Genomic DNA, 24642 nt, shown 5'->3' on the forward strand with positions numbered 1-24642 from the left:
TGATTTATTGTTGTGATTATTCAATGCATATGGATATAGAACAAAAAAAAACGAATACAACTATCATATAAGTATTACTACAAAAGTTAACGCTACTTACATTAAATGAACATAGGCTTTTTGAGTAAACGTTTTACTAAGTGACATGCCTGTTAATTTAAAGCAACAGAGGCATCTTTGTCATATTGATGAATTGGTGAACAAATTGGTGGTTCCCAGCTCCACTCCCACACGTCAGTCTTTTTCTGTCTCTCACTTCCATTGTAATCAACGTTACAGGCAGTTAAACAATGTCCTCCAACAGAGCAATTAGTCAGTTATATAGAAACAGACAGAGGGTAGTTTCGCCAGTAACGAAACCAGAAAAGCCATACTGTTTACAGGACTGGAAACGCTCCAGATTTCATAGCATTGTGAGCGAAACTGATGGATTCCAAAATTCAATGAATAAATGTTGTTCCCTTTTAATACTTTTCAGCTCTGTCAGAATTAATGGGATATTTGAGTTGTCCTTTATCCATGGTGGATGTGAGTGACCCAGTATACTCTAAATCTTAACCCAGCCTGGCAAGCATACAGAATTGAATTGAGAATGTCTAATAAATTCCAATTAAATTATTAAATTTGAATTGAAGTAGTAAACAGGATACAGAATTGCAATTAAAAAAGTAATTAAAAGAAATGTAATTTACTTCAGTGTAATTCAAATGTCTCTTCAATTCTATATTTGGTGTAGTCTATACAAAAATGCATTGTGTACATAACATCAATCATGAAAATAGATTTGGCTATTCTAAGCACTAAGGTTAAAAGAGTATTTAAAAAAAAACATTACTTTAAACTAGGCAAGTCAGTTAAACATTGACCGCCAAACCCTAACGATGCTGGGCCAATTGTGCGCCGCCCTATGGGACTCCCAATCACGGCAGGTTGTGATACAGCCTGGAATCGAACCAGGGTCTGTAGTGACCCTCTAGCATTGAGATGCAGTGCCTTAGACCGCTGCACCACACTTTTCCAGAGAAAAGTGTGACCTGTCAGACTCAATGAAACTCGTGTTTTATGATTGAGTGGAATTTCTTTGAATTGCACTGAATTAAATTCTACTTCCTGTCACTCAAACTCAAGTACAAATTCTAAATCCTGTGGGATGTGGCCAATTCAATTAGAATTTAAACTTATGAGTTGAATGGGAGTCAAAATTCTAAATTGAGCCCAACCCTGGCATACAGTGGCCAAAAAGCATCCCACCAGAGCTTTAAATGGTATATGTCACCAACCACCTCGATTCGGTCTAATGTGTCAAAATTTGAAATTGTGTTTTTTACATTGGATAAAAGTAGAGACTCAGAACTACAAAATGGTATATCATACGCTGAAGTTGAGGAACAATGGGAAAATTATTCTGCTTTGAAAGTTGATAAACTTGTAACCCACACTTTTGAGAAAATGGACCTTGAATGTTCTGGTACACCTACTGGAGATCTATTCTTTATCTGCAACTATTCAGCATCGTTCACACCCTCTTAAGCCTTAGTACCACCCATCTCTTTAAGGATTCACATGTGAGGCATGTAGCTAACTTGATGGGTCATGCAAACATCTGGCGAATTGGAGACTTGTTTAGACATGTAGCTAGCTAGCAAACAATAAAAACAGATTGTCATAGCTTGCTACCATGCATGAAATGCTGTGGTATGAATCTGTAGTTAGCTAAATGTCACAACTTCCGCCGAAGTCGATTCCTCTCCTTGTTCGGGCGTCGTTCAGCGGTCGACGTCACCGGCTTTCTAGCCATCGCCGCTCCATTTTTCATGTATCCATTTCTTTTGTCTTCTTCCCTGCACACCTGGTTTTCATTCCCCAATCAATTCATATGTATTTATTCCTCTGTTCCCCATCATGTCTTTGTGTAGGATTGTTTTGCGTTACGTGTATTTTGATATTGTGGATATCGTTACGGGCATTATTTTTTGTCTATGTTCCGTGTTTTGTGCACATTTTTCTGTTACTTTGTACTGTCATTTTGACCTGAATAAAAGTGAGCCTGTTCACAACACTCTGCTCTCCTGCACCTGACTTTGCCTCCAATACACAATCCTAACACTAAAGTTAACCAACTAAGTTCAATGTTAGCAAGCTAGCTAACATTAGGCTATAACTAGCAATGCAAATGACTTTCTGAGATACTAATAATATTACTACACAGATCATACACGTAACGTTAGCTAGTGAGCCAGCAAGCTAATGTTCACTAGCTAGCTAACCATACACTTAACTTGCAATGAAAAAAACTTTGACTAAATTTGAAACTTACAATATCCAAAAATGTAGCTTAATAATATCTGAAAATGTAACTAGACTCTTAGCCGTATACATGGATGAAAGCTACATGGCAGACTGGAACCCCTTTAAGTAAGAAATCCTGTGTTGTTTCCGTTTTGTTTGTACAGCTTGTTTGGCCCGTTGTGTGAAGTCACTCCGGTTCACACTGACCGTTTGCAGAAATTAGTCCATCACCACTTTTTCCCACTGATCTTTGTCGATTGCGCCTGCTATATTCAGGTCAGCAATGTTGTTGAGAGCAGTAGCAAGTTTTGCAGTTCTCCGTGGCTAACATATCTTTCAAAAAAACTGTGGTGGCAAGGATTATCTACACATACTAAGCAGCTCATGTTATAGACAGAAGCGTGCTACATGACAGACCAATCCGAGCTCATCTATCGGCATGTCCAGCCTATCCATTATCTTAGCCAATCATGGCTAGTGGGAAGGTTCTTGTCTTTTTCCGTTAATTAACCAACTAGGCTTGTAATTTAACAATTATATTCATATTTACAGATGGTATAACAAGTTTGTTATTCAGGCACATGAAAGTTCACATGTTCCAGAAGGCATTTTGAGTAACAACAAAAATACATGTTAAAATCGCTCTCTTGTGAAGTAGTGATGTGCGGACATACGCCCAGCTTCCTGAAACTGCCACAAATTATCCATCATTTTTGTGCGTGTGTGTAATCTCGGAAACCAATAACTAAAATCTTGTGTCAGATGCTCAGTGAAGTTCTGGGGAGGGGGGGGGGGGGAGAAATACACTACAACAAGGAGAGGAAGCTCCACCCCCTCTCTCTGCAAGTTTCAGACAAGTCTATGGGCCAAATATCCCCTCCCCTTCAGCAATATTTATCACCTAATTTTTTTTTTGTTTTTTGGGGGGGGTCATTTAGCAGACACTCTTATCCAGAGCCACTCTGGGCCACTATCCACTCTTATTACAGTAGTGACTGCATACATTTGAGTTGTTTTCCCATACTCGTCCTCTGTGGGAATCAAACCCACAACCCTGGTGTTGCAAGAGCCATGCGTTACTAACTGAGCCACACAGGAGCCTTGTCCAAAATGATCAGTGACAGAAATCTGGACAAAGCCGCTTGTTGGTCGCGTTCCACAGTCTGTTGAAAGACGTTACGGTACCGTTTATGCTACGTGCGTCTGAGATTAGTTTGTGTGTGAAACTACTGAACACCACACACAATACCACTGCCGACAAGAATATGTTTTTCCAGAATATATATTTTTGCATACATACATAAATACATACAAACTGTACATACATACATTCATACATTTGAACACTCACACATACATGCAAGCACACGCACACACACAGAAACACACACAGATAAATATTACTTTATTTCTTTTTTTGTTTTTATAAAAAATCAAAATTACACTACCGGTCAAAAAGTTCTATAACACCTAGTCATTCAAGGGTTTTTCTTTATTTGTACTATTTTCTACATTTTAGAATAATAATGAACACATCAAAACTATGAAATAACACGTGGAATCGTGTAGGCACCACCAAAGTGTTAAACAAATCAAAATATATTTGAGATTCTTCAATGTAGCCACTTTGCCTTGATGACAACTTTGCTCACTCTTGGCATTCTCTCAACGAGCTTCTCCTGGAATGCTTTTCCAACAGTCTTGAAGGAGTTCCCACATATAATGAGCACTTATTGGCTGCTTTTCCTTCACTCTGCGGTCCGACTCATCCCAAACCATCTCAAGTTGCTCGAGGCCGGGATTGTGGAGGCCAGGTAATCTGATGCAGCACTCCATCACTCTCCTTCTTGATCAAATAGCCCTTACACAGCCTGGAGGTGTGTTCGGTCATAGTCCTGTTGAAAACCAAATGATAGTCCCACTAAGCATAAACCAGATGGGGTGGCGTATCACTGCAGAATGCTGTGGTAGCCATGCTGGTTAAGTGTGTAATTCTAAATAAATCACAGACAGTGTCACATGTAAAGCACCCCCACACCATAACACCTCCTCCTCCATGCTTTACGGTGGGAAATACAAATGTGGAGATCATCCGTTCACCCACACCACGTCTCACAAATACGCGCCGGTTGGAACCAAAAATCGAAAACTTGAACTCTAGACAAAGGACAGATTTCCACCGGTCTAATGTCCTTTGCTTGTGTTTCTTGGCCCAAGTCTCTTCTTCTTACTGGTGTGCTTTAGTAGTGGTTTCTTTGCAGCAATTCGACCACAAAGGCCAGATTCACACAGTCTCCTCTGAACAGTTTATGTTGAGATGTGTCTGTTAGTTGAACTCTGTGAAACATTTATTTGGGCTGCAATTTCTGAGGCTGGTAAATATAATGAACTTATCCTCTGCAGCAGAGGCAACTCTGGGTCTTCCTGAGAGCCAGTTTCATCATAGCGCTTGATCTTTTTTTGCGACGGCACTTGAATAAACTTTCAAAGTTCTTGAAATGTTCCGTATTGCCTGACTTTCCTGTCTTAATGATGGACTGTCGTTTCTCTTTGCTTATTTGAGGTTTTCTTGCCATAATATGGACTTGGCCTTTTACCAAATAGGGTTATCTTCTGTATACCTTGTCACAACACAACTGGTTGGCTCAAACGCATTAAGAAGGAAAAAAATTCCACAAATGTACTTTTAAGAAGGCACACCTGTTAATTGAAATGCATTCCAGGTGACTACCTCATGAAGCTCGTTGACATAATGCCAAGAGTGTGCAAAGCTGTCATCAAGGCAAAGGGTGGCTACTTTGAAGAATCTCAAATATAAAATATATTTTGATTTGTTTAACACTTTATTGGTTACTACATGTTTCCATATGTGTTATTTCATAGTTTTGATGTATTCACTATTATTCTACAATGTAGAAAATAGTTTTTTTTTAAATAAAGAAAAACCCTTGAAGGAGTAGGTGTTCTAAAACCTTTGACCGGTATTGTATATATTATTACTTTGTATACGTTTTACTATTAATGTTAAATTACTTTCAAAAGCATGCACTTTCTTTTGGTTGTCTTGTGATTCTCTGTAATGCACTGATCTTTTCACAGCGTCCTTTTTCTTTCTCTATACTCCATTCTTTCAATTTTAATTCATTAGTTCAATATTACTGCAAAACAAGTCCTCACGTTTCTGCAAAACGACAGATTTGTCTTTAAAGTTCCCTTTTATCATTGTCGTATCCAATACTTTCTCCTCCAGGAAAAGTCGTTTTGTTTTTTCTCAGTCCCAGAGTGGGTAAATAGCTGGATGTGGAGTAGAATAGCTTGATTGGTGGATTATGGATAAGTATATCCTGTTTGTCACTCTTTCTGACTATCCCCCTCAATTGGTCGCCACGGCAACAATAGACCCCTTGGCCACCTCTTCGTCCTTCTCCTCCAACGATTGGACAATGCAGGGTGTGACCACAAAGGGTATGCGTTCTGCCATTGGTGCTGGGCGTGCTAGTTGTGGACCGGTGCCTCCAATCGGGGTGGCGTCTTCTCTAAGCGGGGACGGGGTCAAAGTTGGTTCTAAGGTTAACGTAACCTCATCGTCCTATGAAAACAGTAAATGGATGGTTTACTGACTATACTCTACTTACCAAACTGTGAGGATCAGTCAAGAGGCACTACCTATGGGTACATCATAAATCCATAACCCATGTATTACCTTTGAATGACATCTTGTGGCTGGAGGACTTTGAAGTAAATCACTTGTAGTAGTCAGGACAAACATAAAATCAATAAACCATAGTACCTTTTTTGGGGGGGCTCATTCAATAGTTTTACCTGATAAAGTAGAATCCAATGTTAAATGTACCATTTATATTGCTAAAATATGTATTTTTAAATACTATTGCTGCTTCCTGTTGTCATGGCTTTTTGATATATGGCCGAGTGTCAAAATACTAAATTCACCAAACTGAGGTAAAAAAAGGATGTGTATTTCTTGGAATTCTTGTGTGGTTAAAACGTTAATCTGTGTAATGTAGCAACACGTTCTGTTCACCATAGGGAACTTAACGTAATACAGTGGCTTGCAAAAGTATTCACCCCCTTGGCATTTTTCCTATTTTGTTGCCTTCCAAACTGGAATTAAAATAGATTTTTGGGGGGTTTGTATCATTTGATTTACACAACATGCCTACCACTTTGAAGATGCAAAATGTTTTTTCTTCTGAAACGATATTACAGACACACACACCTTTTGCAGCAATTACAACTGCAAGTCTCTTGGGATATGTCTCTATAAGCTTGGCACATCTGGCCACTTGGATTTTTGCCCATTCTTCAAGGCAAAACTGCTCCAGCTCCTTCAAATTGGATGAGTTCCTGCTGGTGTACAGCAATCTTTAAGTCATACCACAGATTCTCAATTGGATTGAGGTCTGGGCTTTGACTAGGCCATTCCAGCACATTTAAATGTTTCCCCTTAAACCACTTGAGTGTTGCTTTAGCAGTATGCTTAGGGTCATTGTCCTGCTGGAAGGTGAACCTCCGTCCCAGTCTCAAATTTCTGGAAGACTGAAACAGCAAAATTTTTGTCTCATCTGACCAGAGTACCTTCTTCCATATGTTTGGGGAGTCTCACACATGCCTTTTGGCAAACACCAAACATGGTTGGTTATTTTTTTCTTTATTAAGCAATGGCTTTTTTTTCTGGACACTCTTTCGTCAAGCCCAGCTCTGTGGAGTGTATGGCTTAAAGTGGCCCTATGGACAGATACTCCAATCTCCGCTGTGAAGCTTTGCAGCTCCTTCAGGGTTATCTTTGGTCTCTTTGTTGCCTCTCTGATTAATACCCTCCTTGCCTGGTCTGTGAGTTTTTGTGGGCTGCCCTCTCTTCGCAGGTTTGCTGTGGTGCCATATTCTTTCAATTTTTTTATAATGGATTTAATGGTGCTCCGTGGGATGTTCAAAGTTTCAGATATTTTTTATAACCCAACCCTGATCTGTACTTCTCCACAACTTTGTCCCAGACCTGTTTGGAGAGCTCCTTCATCTTCACGGTGTCGCTTGCTTGGTGGTGCCCCTTGCTTAGTGGTGTTGCAGACTATGGGGCCTTTCAGAACAGGTGTATATATACTAAGATCATGTGACACTTAGATTGCACACAACTGAACTTTATTTAACTAATTATGTCACTTCTGAAGGTAATTGGTTGCACCAGATCTTATTTAGGGACTTTTCAGTTTTTTAATTTGTAGATTATTTTTTTTACGTTTTTCATTTCACTTCATCAATTTGGAATATTTTGTGTATGTCCATTACATAAAATCGAAATAAAAATCTATTTAAATTACAGGTTGTAATGCAACAAAATAGTAAAAACGCTAAGGGGGATGAATACTTTTGCAAGGCACTGTATAACATCATTACATATGTCAAAGTAATTCAATATTTGCATACATTATGATAGTAAATGTACCACACTCACACCTTTTTACAACAATGACATCTATTTCTTCCTACTTTAACCATGCCTACTTGTAAGGCCTGCTGTTAATATTGACAATGCTTAGTACCATTAGGCATCAATGCGTATGATAATATTGATGATATCTAAAACATTACAAAAACCACTAGTCTTAAAATCAACACATTTTCTTCAACCACATTTTCTTCAACCACATGGCTCACCTTAGTCTCCTCCTCTTCCTGTTGCTCTGAAATGCATTCGCTCTCCTCCTCTGGCTCCTCCCCCAAGGTCTCGACCACACCAACAACCATGTCAGCCATTGGCCCGCTCATGTGTCCGACAATCTCCACCTGTGCAGAGCCCCACAGGTCAGCCAGGCGAGGATGAGTGGGCAGGCCTAGACTGTGAATGGTGCTGTTGGGTGTGGCTTGGAGGGAGTGGTTTGCACTGTGTAGTCTGTGTTCCATTGCCTGTAGATAGGGAACACAGTTCATTCACATTTTTTCATGACACAAAAAATAACATAATCAAGAAACCTCCCCATGACCCGATAGCTCATGGCTAGTGGGAGGAATGAGTCATCTGTTGCTCTTGGCTACAATTATTTCTGTATTTAATTAGTAGGACTAGCATTGGTAACATTACATTAGTAGTAAGAAGGTTAAAAACAGCTTTGATTGGACTGACATCATACTTTCAAAATCTTAGCTAGCAAGCTAGCAGTCATCATCATGAATCAAGTTGACAATCTCCTGGCAAATCCTTTTCAATCCTTGTCATATGAAGAGAAATTATGAAGAGAAATTCTAGATAAAACGTAGACAGTACACAACAGTACATAAACAGTACATAAACAGTACACAACAAGTTGGAAATCGCAAAATTGAGTGGTTTGGAAGCAATCCGTGGCTAACTGCAACCATTGCAAAGGAATCCCTGGCCTGCTATTCAGTGGAGTGGATGTGTGGTCCAAGTCTGGGTTTAAGGGTCTCTTTTCTAAGCTTCAAAGGATAATCATTCAACATTGGCAGTGCAGTCAATCTAGGATGACTTCTGTTGCATTCAAAACAACTGTAAACTTGGAACTGGGAAATCTCAGACTTCAGCGAGTTCAAGAAAACTGGGAAAGCATGTTTTGAACGGTCATTCAACTCGGAATTCCAAGTCGGGATCTCGGGCCTCTTTCTAGACCTCTAACCTGAAGATCAATTACGTCATGATTCAACCTTTAGATGGTGGCAGAGAAGAAGGGTGACGTTTTACGTGTTCCTATATGTTAAAAGATTTTATAAAGGTTTAAGATAAATGATTAAAGAATTATACCCGGAAACTTAACCATTAGGTATTAGAGGTTATGTAGCATGGACATGGAGTAATTAAAAATAATAAACACTAAACACAGGTCCAACTAGGTTGGGAAGAGAGGAATGTATGAGTGTGCCGAAAGTAAACAAAGAGGGGCCTTAACCTATGTTTGAACCGACCCGGCTATAACTCTGGGGAGATATGATGGGACAGGGAGAGCCCCTCCAGGGTTCCCTTATCTGGGGGGGACTGGAACTGTCAGCTGGGTAGTGATGAACTGTGGTGAGAATTGTAGCCTGTTAGTGTGTTTGTGTGTGTGTAGGTTAAGAGACTGTTATAAAAGGAACGTCTTTGTACAGTATATGCACAGGAGAGCTCTCGCTTATAAACTTGGATTTGACCAATTGTGAGCTGGGAATTCTGTCTGTATCATTTAAAACCAGAACTTTACAAACTCTGGTTTGCAGACCTATACGGATAATTGAAATTTATGAACATTGATTACAAAATTCTTTATCACTATCCAATTGTGTTTTTTGTTTGTTTCTTTGCGTTGTTTGTAACTTCTTTTTTTTAAAACTTATTTGGTACATAATGTTGCTGCTACCGTCTCTTACGACCGAAAATAACTCTTGGACATCAGAACTGCGATTAGTCACCACGAAAAAAATCATTATTTTCAACTATGACAGACAAAATTATATATTTTTTTCCAGAAAATCACATTGTAGGATTTTTAATGTATTTATTTGCAAATTATGGTGTAAAATAAGTATTTGGTCACCTACAAACAAGCAAGATTTCTGGTTCTCCCAGACCTGGGAGAACCAACCTCTTGAACCTCTGGGGGCAGTATTTCATTTTTGGATGAAAAACATTCCCGTTTTAAACAAGATATTTTGTCACGAAAAGATGCTTGACTATGCATATAATTGACAGCTTTGGAAAGAAAACACTCTGACGTTTCCAAAACTGCAAAGATATTGTCTGTGAGTGCCACAGAACTAACGCTACAGGCAAAACCAAGATGAAATTTCATACAGGAAGTGAGCCAGATTTTGAATGCGCTGTGTTCCAATGTCTCCTTATATGGCTGTGAATGCGCAAGGAATGAGCCTACACTTTCTGTCGTTTCCCCAAGGTGTTTGCAGCATTGTGATGTATTTGTAGGCATATCATTGGAAAATTGACCACAAGAGACTACATTTACCAGGTGTCCGCTCGGTGTCCTCCGTCGAAACTATTGCGTAATCTCCAGGTGCGTGCATTTTTCCATTTTGAACAGAGGAGAAACCAAACTGCCACGAGTGATTTATCATCGAATAGATATGTGAAAAACACCTTGAGGATTGACTCTAAACAACGTTTGCCACATTTCTGTCGATATTATGGAGTTCATTTGGAAAAAAGTTTGCCGTTGTAATGACTGAATTTTCGGGGTTTTTTCTTAGCCAAACGTGATGAACAAAACGGAGCGATTTCTCCTACACAAATAATATTTTTTGAAAAACTGAACATTTGCTATCTAACTGAGAGTCTCCTCATTGTTAAGTTCTTCAAAGGTAAATTATTTTATTTGAATGCTTTTCTTGTTTTTGTGAAAATGTTGCCTGCTGAATGCTAGGCTTAATGCTATGCTAGCTATCAATACTCTTACACAAATGCTTGTGTAGCTATGGTTGAAAAGCATTTTTTGAAAATCTGAGAGGACAGTGTTGTTAACAAAAGGCTAAGCTTGTGAGACAATATATTTATTTCATTTCATTTGCGATTTTCATGAATAGTTAACGTTGCGACTCCTGTGGCGGGCCGGGCGCAGTGCGCGCTAGCCAAGGTTGCCAGGTGCACGGTGTAGCCTCCGACACATTGGTGCGGCTGGCTTCCGGGTTGGATGCGCGCTGTGTTAAGAAGCAGTACGGCTTGGTTGGGTTGTGTATCGGAGGACGCATGACATTCAGCCTTCGTCTCTCCCGAGCCCGTACGGGAGTTGTAGCAATGAGACAAGATAGTAGCTACTACAACAATTGGATACCACGAAATTAGGGAGAAAAAGGGGTAAAATTTTAAAAAAAGAAGAAAAAAAAAGAAAGAAAGTTGGCGGCTGGTTGGGTTGTGTATGTCGTGTGGTAAACTGTTAATAATTTGATCCTTTTTCCCCTCATAACGTAGCCTATGTCCACCACTGACTTGGTGGTGCACATGTAGCCTATAGCCTCTTTTAGAGAAATGTTATCAAATATTGTAAGAGCTTTCATTGTCTGCTTTTATATGCCCCCTTTATGTATCCTACGGTTCTGACTTGATGTACAGGGAGAATACTGTAAGAACGGCCCATGTTCTGAATTCTGTCGCTGTACATTTCAAAATTGCTGAACAAATAGTTATATTGACTATGTCTGTCCTAGCTCACTCATTAATGTCTTAGTCAAAATTACGGATTGCCTCTCATCTGCTCGTCATCCCCTCATGCCATCGTTTGAACGTATCAATTGTCAGTAAAAACCACATTTGTTTAAGCTATGTTTTTTGAAAGGCCGTGAATGAGGCTGAATGAACTGTTTCGCTACAAGACAAGGCTCCGCTGATAGCCAGGTGTAGCAGTTGTAAGGTGTTGGGACTTTGCTGTTGGGACAGCTTTGTGTAGGCCATAATAGTTTGTGGGCACCGTTTGTCACCATTATAGTCCAATTCATGTATTGTTCAGTGTTGTGTTGTGTAGTGGCTTTGCTGGCATGCATCTAATTATATTTATTTGAGTTTTCCCCACCAAGATTTACATGTTAAAATCACAACTGCTAATAACACTAGTGTCTCAGCAAACTGCTAACATACAATGGTTGTCAGTTAGACAATTTATGTTGTACTGTATTTGTATTTCATTGTATTTCATTAGGATCCCCATTAGCTGTTGCAAAAGCAGCAGCTATTCCTGGGGTCCACACAAAACATGAAACATAATACAGAACATCAATAGACAAGAACAGCTCAAGGACACTGAAACACTCACTCCACCAGGTGACAGTGATCTATGAGGCAGTCCAGTCCAGTCTGTCTCACCTGTTGCTGTTGGTAGAGCATTAGCTGCTGGTGCTGGTACAGCTGGATCTGCTGCAACTGCTGGAGCTGCAGCTGGCTCTGCTGCTGCAGGGTGAGCTGTTGGGGCTGCTGCTGCTGGATGTAGCCCCCCACATTGTCCACATCACCGTAGCCCTCACCGGGCGTCCCTCCTCCCCCACCTGCCATGACGTAGGCGGCCGGCGAGGCCACGCCCGAGGGATCGTTGCTAATTGGCTCCCAGGCGTCGGAGGAGGAAAGGCAGTAGAGGCCCTGGGCTACGTAGGTGTTGGGCCATACGTCGGCTGAGGAGTGATGCATCGCCTGGTCTGTTGTGTTAGGAAGGGATGAAGGGAGAAGTATATGTTTACATTTTGGATTAGATACAAGATATACACCGAGTGTACAAAACGTTAAGGACATCTGCTCTTTCCATGACATAGACTGACCATGTGAATCCAGGTGAAAACTATGATCCTTTTTGATGTCAGTTGTTATATCCACTTCAATCAGTGTAGATCAAGGGGAGGAGACAGGTTAAAGAAGGATTTTTAAGCCTTAAAACAATTGAGACATGGATTGTGTATGTGTTCCATTCAGAAGGTGAATGGGCAAGACAAAATATTGAATTGCTTTTGAACGAGGGCATTTTATCAGGTGCCAGGTGCACCGGTTCGAGTATGTCAAGAACTGCAACGCTACTGGGTTTTTCCCACTCAACAGTTTCCCGTGTGTATTAAGAATGGTCCACCACCCAAAGGCCATCCAGTCAACTTAACACAACTGTGGGACGCATTGGAGACAACATTGGCCAGAATTCATGTTGACACCTTGTAGAGTCCATGCCCTGACGAATAGAGGCTGTTCTGAGGGCAAAAGGGGGTGCAACTCAATATTAGGAAGGTGTTTCGTTCTGTATACTCAGTGTGTACTGTAATCTCAGAGCACAAAGCAGAGATTTTTGATGTATCACAGAGTTAAATTTTATTTTTGCTTTACAGCAAAGGCCCTTGAAGCAGCAGTATCACCAGATATCAGAAGATATTTACAGCAGTATCACCATTTCAGCAAGAAATACACTGGCAACTTACTTAAAGCTCAACATATCGAAAGGTGAAAATTAAAGCTCGCTTGACGATGAGCAAACCGTGTCTTGGTTATTACAATGTCTATACTAAGCAGATTTGATTTGGTCTCTGACTTGATAATAGCAGAGAATAGTCCCGTATGGTGCTGTTAATGAGAGCAAGGTTAAGTCCCGGTGTCAACCGACATGCTCCCCCAGGGTCTTCTGTTACAACACAACACTACCCGACCAAACACCCCAGGGCCACAGCTGCCATCTTGACTTTCTCCGCAACATTTCTTCATACAGCACCTCTAGCTGGCCTGTCAAATGAAGTGGAAAGGACATCAATCAAACCGGAGTAAATAAGCTCAATCAAAGTGTCTGGAAGCCTTCTACAGTAAAATATGGAGCAGCACAGTCCAGTCCAGAGTGGATGTGGAGCTCACAAGTCAATTACGATCAGTCTTCACAACTAAATAAGAGCTAAGTTATGTGGTTTTTGCATTTGGAACTAAAATTGTTGTTTAAAAGTATATGCTTAATTTAGTATACATTTTTGTTTTTATTCATTCATTAAAAAGCTGGAATCCATAGCGGTGAAACTGCTATGTCCGTTATGCAATATTACAACAACAAATATGTTACTTCAAACAATGAACACGGTCTCTTCCCCTCGGACATCATTGCACACCGTTGCACGCACCACAGAACAACAAAGTACGTACTTATTTTTTACCACGATGCTGGATGCTCATTTCCTCAACAACAACAAAAAACATTAACAAATGCCCCTGGGGCGGCGAGTGTCGCTGTTGCGAATCTCAGCTTTAAATGCTATGCTATCAAACGTTGCCTAACATCCTTCTCAATTTCACAATAAAGCACTATGGCATTGGACGACCAGATTCAGTGAGTGTTGTTCATTGAGATTTAGTTTGCACTGTAAAAACTAAAGGTCTAATAAAATGGCTGCCCTATTTGTAGTGTGTTGTGGCCATGTTTGTAGTCCTGTACCTCTGCTGGTGATGCTCTCCTGGTTGGTCTCACTGAGGTGGGCCACGCTGCCTTGTTTGGAGCCAGCACAAAGGCCATCTTCCTCCATAGATCTCCAGCCCAGCAAAGTAGCCTCCGATAAGGCAAATTGTGCCATTAATCCTGGGAGAAGCAAGGGGAGAGACTTTGTTATCAACGTAAAATACATGGTTCCAAATCTAATTTATTGACGTGTTGATTTGTTTAATTTGAATTGCTTCTTCTGTTCACTCTTACCTGCAGTGAAGCGGGCCTCCTTTTCTCCTTCACTGAGTTCACTGTACATTTCGCTCTCTATCCGCCTCTCCTTCTCACGTTGCGAGGTTGGGATTTTGGTGACCACAGCCCCTTCAGTCCCAGTGGATGGTGTGTTCCAGCTCTGCCATTCGATCATGTGAGCTACTTTGCCCGAGGCCATGGCAGTGGGCTTAGTTACTTTATCCTTCATGGAACGGGACACGCCTAAATAAAAAATAGAGGGGGGGAGAACACTGTTTCACAACACATTCAATTTGTGAATATGGCACCTCCCACAATGAATTTGGGCTTAGGAAGTGAAATGGGCTGGGAGCTGTGGAAAATGCTTAATGGCTTGTGTTTTCTTTCTGGGAGGCAACGGTACAGTAGCCGAATATGAATTCGGTACAAAGTGGCTTCTTCCTCTTTCATGCATGTCTCTCAGGAGCTATGGATGGTTGGAGATTGAAGGGAGTGTAGATGGGGCTTACAGCATTATTAGAAGCTGTCTATTTACTCGGCAAGGCTTGTTGACTTGATCAAACTTTCAGTCGTCTGTGGTGAGCAACAAGGGTGAAATGCAGAACTTATTGTGCCACATTAATATTCTGAGTCTTTACTCATCAAATTAATCAAGAAGATGAGATTCATTAGACTTTAAGCATTTGTTTGTAATTAAAATGTGAAAAAAGTTATCTTTGCTTTAAACATAATTCTCAAAAGGCCCCACTGCAAATCCTTAATTAAAGTGCAAATATCTGACGATAACAAAGGATGTATTCATTCAGAGTAAGTAACAATAAAAATCTAATTAAATCAATTGAGTGTGATCTGAATCCATTGGGCAATAGCAAATATGCTGGGATGAATGAAGCATTGCTGATTTATTAGTTAAATCAGTTAAAAAATAGTGTTGTTCTCATAAAATGCAAATGTCATTCATAAAATAATATTAATTTTAGATGTGTATTCAATCTTATGCAAAGTTATTTTGAGAGTAAGGAAAGTGGTTTTTGGGTCTTTATTATTCCAAGGTCGATATAATCTGACTGTTAAACACAAACACCATATCAATCAAATGTACTTCAACTTCACCAGACACAACCACAACACAGTTGTATGGCTCTGTGCACAAACAAGCACAGAGACATAAAACTGCCTTGCCACCACAATAAACAATCACCACCACCACAAATACCACACTACAAAACACTACATTTCCCAGCATGCCTGTGGAGTTGCATTGTGGTTTCTGCACTTACTTTAAAACTTGAATATGTATATATTTTTTTTAATCTGATTGGATTCCATCAATTGCCCATAACCGGCCATTGATGTGTGCATTAGGTATCAATGGGGAGGCAGGAAGTGAAACAGGAAGGGCACCCACAGGGGCGACCATGTTGGCTCCATCTCCTCTTCCTGTCTGGAGCCAACATGGGGCTGGTTTACCATCTACCAGGACAGACACACACCTGACACACCTGTCAGTGAGGACTTAGCCAGAGCACCGATCCCGTAGGCGTTGGAGTTCCTCTTCAGACGAGGCAGGATGGAGGAAGTGTCCTCCATAGAGAGCTGTAGAAAGGAATGAGGGGAGGAAAGAAATAAATCAACAAATAATTGTGGAGGGGAAAAGGGAGAGGAATGACCAATTGTTGTGAGGGGGTAAAACAACATTGTTGGTTGAGGATTAGATATGCGATAAAATAAAATAGGGGAAAATCCTGCTTAACAAATGATCAAATACAACTACCACCATATTAAGCAAAAGATACATTACATTATCCAACACATCACAAATCATATCAGCACTTTGGTTAAACCAGCGATTGTCAGCACAGTAGTGTAGTAGTTCACTGTGCAGTCAGTGTACTGTACCTGTAGGGCCTGTGATTCATATGATTGATACATAAAGGAGCATCATGCTAGCAGCTAGCGTTAGCTACTGTAGATGAGGTAAGGTTATTACAGCTTGTTATCTCCCAGCCTGAGATACTATGTAACACAGGCAGTACAGTAGATTAGCAGCAACGCTAAGATAGAGAGATGGGGAAAGAGGGAGGGAGGGAGGTGGGATGAGGAGAGACTGAAGGAAAAAAACGTTGGCTTATCTACAGACAGAGAGAGCCAAAATACGTGGCGGAACGGAGGAAGAAGAGGACGAGATTAGCACAGGACTTACATTGATTCCTTCCCAGGAAAACTCGGCACGCCCATGCTGAGAGAGAGAAGGAGGGAGAGGAAGAAAACCAGGAGAGATATAGGTATGTTTGTAGAGGAGCCAGGAAAAGGGAACGCAACAGAGAGGGGATAGGATTAAAAGAAGAACACATACAACAACAACAACAACAAAACTGGCAAATAAGGTGTGTAAAAGATACACAGGATGAAACCAGTTGTAGATTTGGGTGGCGGGAGGAAGAGAAAGCATCTGAGTAAAGAAGGTGGAATACAAAAAGTGCAAGAGAGATTTGGATGATGTGGACGATTGAAATACTGACCAATTGAGGATAGAATGGAGATGAGAATCCACTGTCTGTATGTGAATAGATTCTCTCATATCAGCTTGACCATAGGCTTTGGAAACTCGCAATAATAGGATACAACTCATTATTCATAATTTAATAATATCTTATAGTATCATAATACATCCTTATAAATAGGGCAATCCATTACATAAATGGTGCAACTTGTGAGGTAAAATCCCTACATAAAATGGTGCCCCGTGTGAGGTCATTCTCCTACAATACTCTGATTCGATATTCACTTCATTAGAAGAAATTACCCTTGACCACACACCCAAATTGGGGGAAACAAATAGTATTTTCCATTTACTCTCATTGTAAAAGAGCTAACTTCCTCGTTGATTTGTTGTTATACAGAAATAACAAAACATGCAGAAAGATAGCTTAATCAGGTCAAAAATCCCGACCAACGGTTCAAAATGCTCCAACATAGGGAATTAGACCCTGCGAGAAGAGCCCTGTAGCTTCAGGCTATTCGGCGTGGGAGAGTGGCAAATTGTGGGAACCCGGTGTCTAAGTAGGCTACACGTAGCTAGCTATGTGTGTGGAAAACACTTTTGTCACAGATAAGACATTTATCTCGTTTAGTATAGTCTGCATGTTTGTGTCGTTGGTCTTGTCCGGGCCGGTAGCTACCTAGCACTCAAGTGGCTGCTAGCGCCGTCATAAAAAGGGGCATGAGGGAAGCCCCATGTTGTCACAGTGATTAAGCAAGCCCCATGAAGTCCAAGCTAGCCGCCCAGAGGATTTCTGCTTTAGTTGGGATGGATAAAAAGAATCCCACTAAATGTTGAATTATTCACCGAAAAAAGTGACCGTGGTCAGTGCTTGCTCTTTATTTATGAGGGCTTGCGGTGTGGGGTTTGTCACTAGAAATTATTTATCATGGTTAAAATGTGCATTAACAGGAAGGGTGAGCAAGAGCAGCACGGCATCAGTGTCCTTGGAACTTCTTCTGCCAAGCAACAGGCCCAATGATTTCTACGAACAGGTTTCCCCTGGTGAAACACTTTTGTCTCAATCGGCCAATCAGACATCGGTGGTCTTATTGTTGCCATCAAGCTCTGGTCAGTCCAGAGGAGTGCATACTGTCTCTCTAACCGCATGTGTTATGAGGCTGCTGGCTGCATCTACCTCAGCTCAGCTGCCACTGCTGTGTTGACAGATTTCTGAAAAATAGGTGACCCCTGGCCAATCCATATCCATCCATCATATCCAGAACCATATGGGGTGAACATTTTTTGTTGTTGTTGCTTGTCAGACATCTAACAGAAATGGGGATGGGTTGTCCCACAAAACATATTCAAAGAGCATATTAAGTGTAGTAGAATATGTAGCCTACACGCTCTATTCATGTTTAAACATCTGTGGCGGTCTTGTTGGTTGTCATTGTGTAGGGTCTTTGTGTTGTTTTAAAAGACCCCATTGTGTATTGCAATTCAGCCATGTAGCCTCGTTAAAGAGAGAAAAACTAAACAGCAACAGTGGTAAAGGAGTAAGATGGATCGTATGCTATGTCCCTGGAGAGGGAGATTATATACAGTACATAATGGTTTGTGCTCTCGAGACCTGCTCCAGTGGCCTTTGTGAGAAATTCAATATAAACCATCTCTGAGCAACAATATATCATTGCACTCTCAGTATAGGGAGCAGTGTGAGCGAGACACGCTCAGTTTCACTACTAGATATAAGAAAAGAAAACATGAAACTACACTTTTCCTCAATGGCCATCTTGGCTCAAGGACCCATTATACATAAAGAAGAAATGCACTCGAGGGTAGAGCTGGAATGGTGTACAATCCAGACAAATGATATTTCACTTCAGGGGAATAAAACGTACATTGAAATGTCATCCATACCTGCTCCCCATCTTTCCGTACAGGAACAGCGTCCGCTGCTGGAAAAGACACAAAGGAAAAAAACTGAAAGAAGGACATGAAGCCAACCTCATGCAACCTTTACTGAGTAGAGCTGACAGCACCCTCGAACATGTACGCTGACGTTCAGACAAAGCACTAACATTGTACGATTATTTGCACCAGCTGTTAGCGTATTTGGGGGAAACGAGCATGTCATCATTGGCCACGATCTTTAGGTTCCTTTGCTGATTGTGTTCAAGAAGGTCTCGAATGACACCTTTGTGTGGTATATAACTGCATTGTCATTAGGATGCATTTGATAGTAAGCCTACTAAATCATGCATTGAAAAACTGTTACGTTTTAACTTAGTATTAAACTAGTAGTAAGACATATTATATTATTATACCTAAAATACAGAAAATACAGTAAAGTAATATTATATTGGCACATACTGTAAATTGACACTGCATCGCGTGCCCTCTTCTCCACACAGAAATAAGCTGAAAAAAGTCCTTAATTGAATTCAAAATCCTTAAAACACTTGTCTGTAATGTTTTATATCCTAACATCTCACTTTAATATTTTTAACAGTTAAAGTGTCATTTAAAAGGGCAACACACATAAAGGAACAGAATCCATCACAAAAGGGGAGTTCTGAATTGAAACACGTCCTCGTGACTATCTAAGGGCCCCGTCTGAATGTGGACCCTTTAAACACTTGAAAGTGTCCTTTAAACAAGCAAGATCCAACATAAAAGAAAGTCAAATTGAGTTCTAAGATTTGAATTGAAACACTTCTCCTCTCTTTAACTACAGCTGAGTTGACACCCGGGGGAACCTGGAGGCCATTTTCCTCCATCAGACACACCGGAGACTGATGGAACTCCAAGATAACCGAGGGAAAATGAGGGTGAGGAACAGGTGGTAGGTCTCGAAGAAAAACCAGAAAGAATGACTGAGATGGGGTAGAGAGAAAAAAGGACAAAACTTCGAGGAGGATGGGGCGTTCCAGTAGACCAATATTTTAATGGTAATCAGTGAGTTTTATAGTATGTTATCAAGCCTGCCCCTTAACCAATGGAATGAGAAGGTGGTGAATGTTTTATTGTTGGTGTTAAAAGAATCTTCACCTAGATTATGTTAACACTGAGTTGTGAATCGTGACCACCGTTGATAAGACTTCATTTTTTGTTGTTGTTGCCACATCTCACCACCTCACGTGTAAGATCTATCCATCTGTAAAACATGCAAATAAAAAACAGGCCCAAACACACTCATCTTAACCCCACACTTGTCTCCCTGGCCTGTAAAGAGGTCTTCAACAGCTCGGAGTAAACTAGACAGACATACCTCTTGACCTTATAGAGAACTAAGCCTCCTCCACTTTGCTGTGGAATTTGTCTCGTTGTAGAGAATTTTCTTTCCCGCATTCGTCGTTGAACAAAAACATCAGAGTCAGATATTGAACCTTTTGAGAGGAGAGGTAAGGTCTCAACCGTCACAGGAGTCTTATGATACAACTGTACAATTACAAAGGTGTGGGGGGGAAGCTCTGTTCCCGACCAATTGTGTGGGCTGGGGGAAGGGTAGGACTATGTTCACAAAGTGGGCAAAACAGCAGGGGCTTGCCGCTCGCGCTGCACTGAGCGAGTTCCGTTGCGGAGCATTTATCCTACTGTGACCGACCAAGCGGAAGCCAGAAGCCGGCGAGGGCCGTCAAAGCAATAGGCGGGGGAAGGGAGCATCGTCAGACACTGCCGCAATCACCTCCTGACAGATCTTGTGGTCCGAATTGTTTGGGACCATCATCATCTGTCTTTTGCAATCGCTTGGGGCCGAGTGGGGCGTCTTGGTGGTGACACACAGTGGCTGACGTGCGCCTTGACACTGATTCAGGGTGAAGGGCAAAGTCTGACTCACCTCAGCTCTAGTACCAGTGCCGAAGGGCGTTCTAGCGGGACACCGCTACATTGTTTTATAAAAAACTGTTGAGATACCACAAATACTGTCAACCTAATTTTGGGACCCAAAATACATACCCACTGGGCACAGAAATCAACGCAGCATCTATTCCATGTTGGTTCAATGTAATTTCATAAAAATTATTCATTTGATAGTAGATAGTTGATTCAAACAGGGTGTTCCCAGTGGGTAACTACGAGGTAAAAAAAACGATTCCAAGCTATTAATGGCAGACAAATCACTGGATATAAAATGACCAAAACAACATGCTACTAATTCAAATGGTATGTCTCAGAGATTAAGTGAACACTTAGCCACCCAAAGCCATTGATGCCCAACTATAGCACAACCCATGCTTCTCTCTGTCTTCTTTTCTCCATTCCATCTTTACTCTTCTCTCTCTTCCAAATTCCTTCCTCCCATCCTCTTCCCTCTCTCTCCGAGCCCCTCTCTCTCCGCTCTTCACCTATACCCTCTAGCAGTCTTCCACACTAAAGGTCAGTACAGTAGCAGCTCAACCGTGACCACCTGTCAAGCAAACTACACCGACCAGTCACCTTGGCCCCATGTCCGTCAACCTTGCGAGTCGTCAGTCAACTCCCGTCATCAGCCATGCGGTGTGTGTGAGACACAGCGAGTGTACTCCGCTCAATACAGAGCATCCGTCAGTCAGTCTGTCAGCACTTTTAAAGAAATCAATATTGGGGGGGGCAATTTCTGTGTAATGCAATATCTCATAGACACTCAATATAACTGAATAACAAACAAGATGAGTGATGTTAAATAGTGCACAACAAGCTACAGCATGCTTCAACAGACTGTTGAGTAGTGTGTTTGTTTCTGGGTAATTGAAGGAGACCTATGTAAGAAAGTAACAGTTTCACCAATCACATGAACAATGTGGTAGCAGAATCAGAATTAGTTAGGTAACATTCATAAGTAAGATATGTCATTAGAATGTCTTCTTTTGGATAATACTGTTGGCAGTTTGCAGTTATCCCTTCTCTGCTAGTGCTTAGTCACTTGGGGCCCAGAGAGGGGAGAGGTCAGGCTTGTCTTCATATGTCAATATATCTGTTAAACCATGTGATGCTATGAATAATATCAGAAGGGGAGGAGGACAGAATGGAGGCTTGTCTTCTTATGGGAATGTGTCTGTAACTATTGTATGTCCCCTCTGAGGTTGCCCTTATCTTGATTTAGTATATGACCTAAGAGGCTCATTGTCTTTTCTGATCTTGTCCAGGAGGGCTTGTATTTGAGATGGGAGTATCTAGAATTGACAATTGATATATGCCATTGGATGAGGTAATGTTTTGGTCCTAAGTGGTACCAAGAACGAGGTTAGAATCTCGTCTAAAGAGACCAAACTGAACGATAATTTATAGCTAATGCTGTCTGGCTATGGAATACTCCTCTCTCAAGTAAAGTTTTCCTTTGTAATGTTCCTAAGATCTGTGTTTCGTCATGTGAGTTGAGATGGGTGTGTCTTGGCTATAAATGATACTAAGAACTGTTTTGTAAGGACTCTCAGAGAATTCATTTATAGACACTGAATTGATCTGATAGTCAAAAAGGGCTATGGTGAAGCTCATATAATTAAACATGGACTTTATAATATAACTCTGACTTGTGCTCTCTCATTATTTGGTAATACAGGAAATTATCACGACAACACACACTTTCAGTACAGATTAGAAACATAAACACTTTCAGTACAGATTAGAAACATAAACACCTTCAGTATACAGAAACATAAATACTTTAACATAAATACTTTCAGTATACAGAAACATAAATACTTTCAGTATACAGATACATAAATACTTTCAGGATACAGATACATAAATACTTTAACATAAATACTTTCAGTATACAGAAACATAAATACTTTAACATAAATACTTTCAGTATACAGAAACATAAATACTTTCAGTATACAGATACATAAATACTTTCAGGATACAGACACATAAATACTTTAACATAAATACTTTCAGTATACAGATACATAAATACTTTAACATAAATACTTTCAGTATACAGAAACATAAATACTTTCAGTATACAGAAACATAAATACTTTCAGTATACAGATACATAAATACTTTCAGGATACAGATACATAAATACTTTAACATAAATACTTTCAGTATACAGAAACATAAATACTTTAACATAAATACTTTCAGTATACAGAAACATAAATACTTTCAGTATACAGATACATAAATACTTTCAGGATACAGACACATAAATACTTTAACATAAATACTTTCAGTATACAGAAACATAAACATCAGTATACAGAAACCTAAATACTTTCAGTACAGTTTAGAAACATAAAAACGTTCAGTATACAGAAACATAAACATCAGTATACAGAAACATAAACACTTTCAGTATACAGAAACATAAACATCAGTATACAGAAACATAAATACTTTCAGTATACAGAAACATAAACATCAGTATACAGAAACATAAATACTTTCAGTATACAGAAACATAAACACTTTCAGTATACAGAAACATAAACATCAGTATACAGAAACCTAAATACTTTCAGTACAGTTTAGAAACATAAAAACGTTCAGTATACAGAAACATAAATACTTCCAGTATACAGAAACATAGACACCTTAGGTACAAATTAGAAACATTAAAAATCCAGGCAGCAGGTAGCTTAGTGGTTAGAGCATTGGGCCAGTAACCAAAAGGTTGCTAGATCAAGTCCCCAAGGTAAAAATCTGTTGTTTTGCCCCTGAACAAGGCAGTTAACCCACTGTTCCTAGGCTGTCATTGTAAATAAGAATTTGTACTTTGAATTTGTACAGTTTTTCTCAATTGCTAAAACACTAAAACCCATTGGCTGAACAAAGTTCTCAGTTGCCTGGACTCATTTAGCTAATTATGCAGTCTGTTGTCAAGACCTTAAACCATTTCACATGATAAAACACAATTTGCAGATCTCACTTAGACTTTTCAGCAAAACTCTAAATACATTCTCATTCTCAAAACACATTCTGCACTCTAATGCACATGTCATCCATACTGGTAAACACAAGTGGCAACAATCAAATACAAATAGAAAACATATGTCATTGATTGAACACAACCACTCAAAATTGATTTAACCTGTTTCAAATGATGCGACACAACCAATATAAGCCAGTTCAGAGAGCAAACAGGTTGTTGAAGGTGGGAAGGAGAAAGTCTGAGAATGGATACTGTAGTACAGTGCATTGTAGGCTGTATACTGTACAATGGATGAATTGTATGGCCCTGAACATTGTGCTTTCCATTTATTAACGGTACTGACTGCTCAATAGATTTTGACTGGTTGCAGGTTCATATCAACAAAGAACAAGAATTACAGTATCACAGAGACAAAGGACAAGTTTGTGAGATGCAGGGTACAGTACTGTAAAAATAGGGGTACAAGGAGGAGGAAGAACAAAAAACAAAATTGCAAAGAGCAAAGCAGAGTAGTAATTTCTGATCAATTTTGAGCTACTATGATAGAACATGTTTTCGTTCATCAAAGGACAATGACGGAAAAATATGATTTTTTTTTTTTAATTAAAAATGTACTTCTCCCTGAGAATTGTATGTTTTGAACAATGTGTTTTCTATTTTTCAGTGTATTGTTTACTGACTGCTTGAGAGTGTATATCATTTTGTTAATGATTTGAGAGCAGTGTTTGATTTTGAAAACAGGTCAAACTGTTTTGAGGGCGAATGTTTCATTTTGCAAGAGGAGTCAGAGGTTATGTAAATAGTGCTTGAAGATGAGGTTTTGTGTTTAATGTTTTCAGGAAATGGAGCAAGGTTTCAGTAATTGTGTTTTAGCA

At 40.1% G+C, this 24642-nt stretch overlaps 1 protein-coding gene across 5 annotated transcripts in view; it reads right to left on the reverse strand.

Annotated features, from left to right (window-relative positions):
* Positions 1-5218: 5218 nt before the first annotated feature.
* LOC139372612 (protein FAM131B-like) overlaps positions 5219-24642 on the reverse strand; it is a 22793-nt gene continuing 3369 nt past the window's right edge. Inside the window, exons 2-9 of one of the 5 annotated variants that reach the window (XM_071112379.1) lie at positions 18826-18863; positions 16624-16659; positions 15923-16016; positions 14439-14663; positions 14184-14324; positions 12104-12429; positions 7963-8211; positions 5219-5878 (exon numbers count right to left, since the gene is read on the reverse strand). In XM_071112379.1, coding sequence (XP_070968480.1) covers positions 5663-5878; positions 7963-8211; positions 12104-12429; positions 14184-14324; positions 14439-14663; positions 15923-16016; positions 16624-16659; positions 18826-18863 — 1325 coding nt within the window. In that variant the 3' untranslated portion in view covers positions 5219-5662. Of the gene's footprint in view, positions 5879-7962; positions 8212-12103; positions 12430-14183; positions 14325-14438; positions 14664-15913; positions 16017-16623; positions 16660-18806; positions 18864-24642 lie in introns of all 5 variants that reach the window. The other 4 variants (XM_071112378.1, XM_071112382.1, XM_071112381.1 and 1 more) reach the window with 4 other exon arrangements.

Source organism: Oncorhynchus clarkii, chromosome 18 (genome assembly GCF_045791955.1).
Source record: "Oncorhynchus clarkii lewisi isolate Uvic-CL-2024 chromosome 18, UVic_Ocla_1.0, whole genome shotgun sequence".
NCBI lineage: Eukaryota > Metazoa > Chordata > Actinopteri > Salmoniformes > Salmonidae > Oncorhynchus > Oncorhynchus clarkii.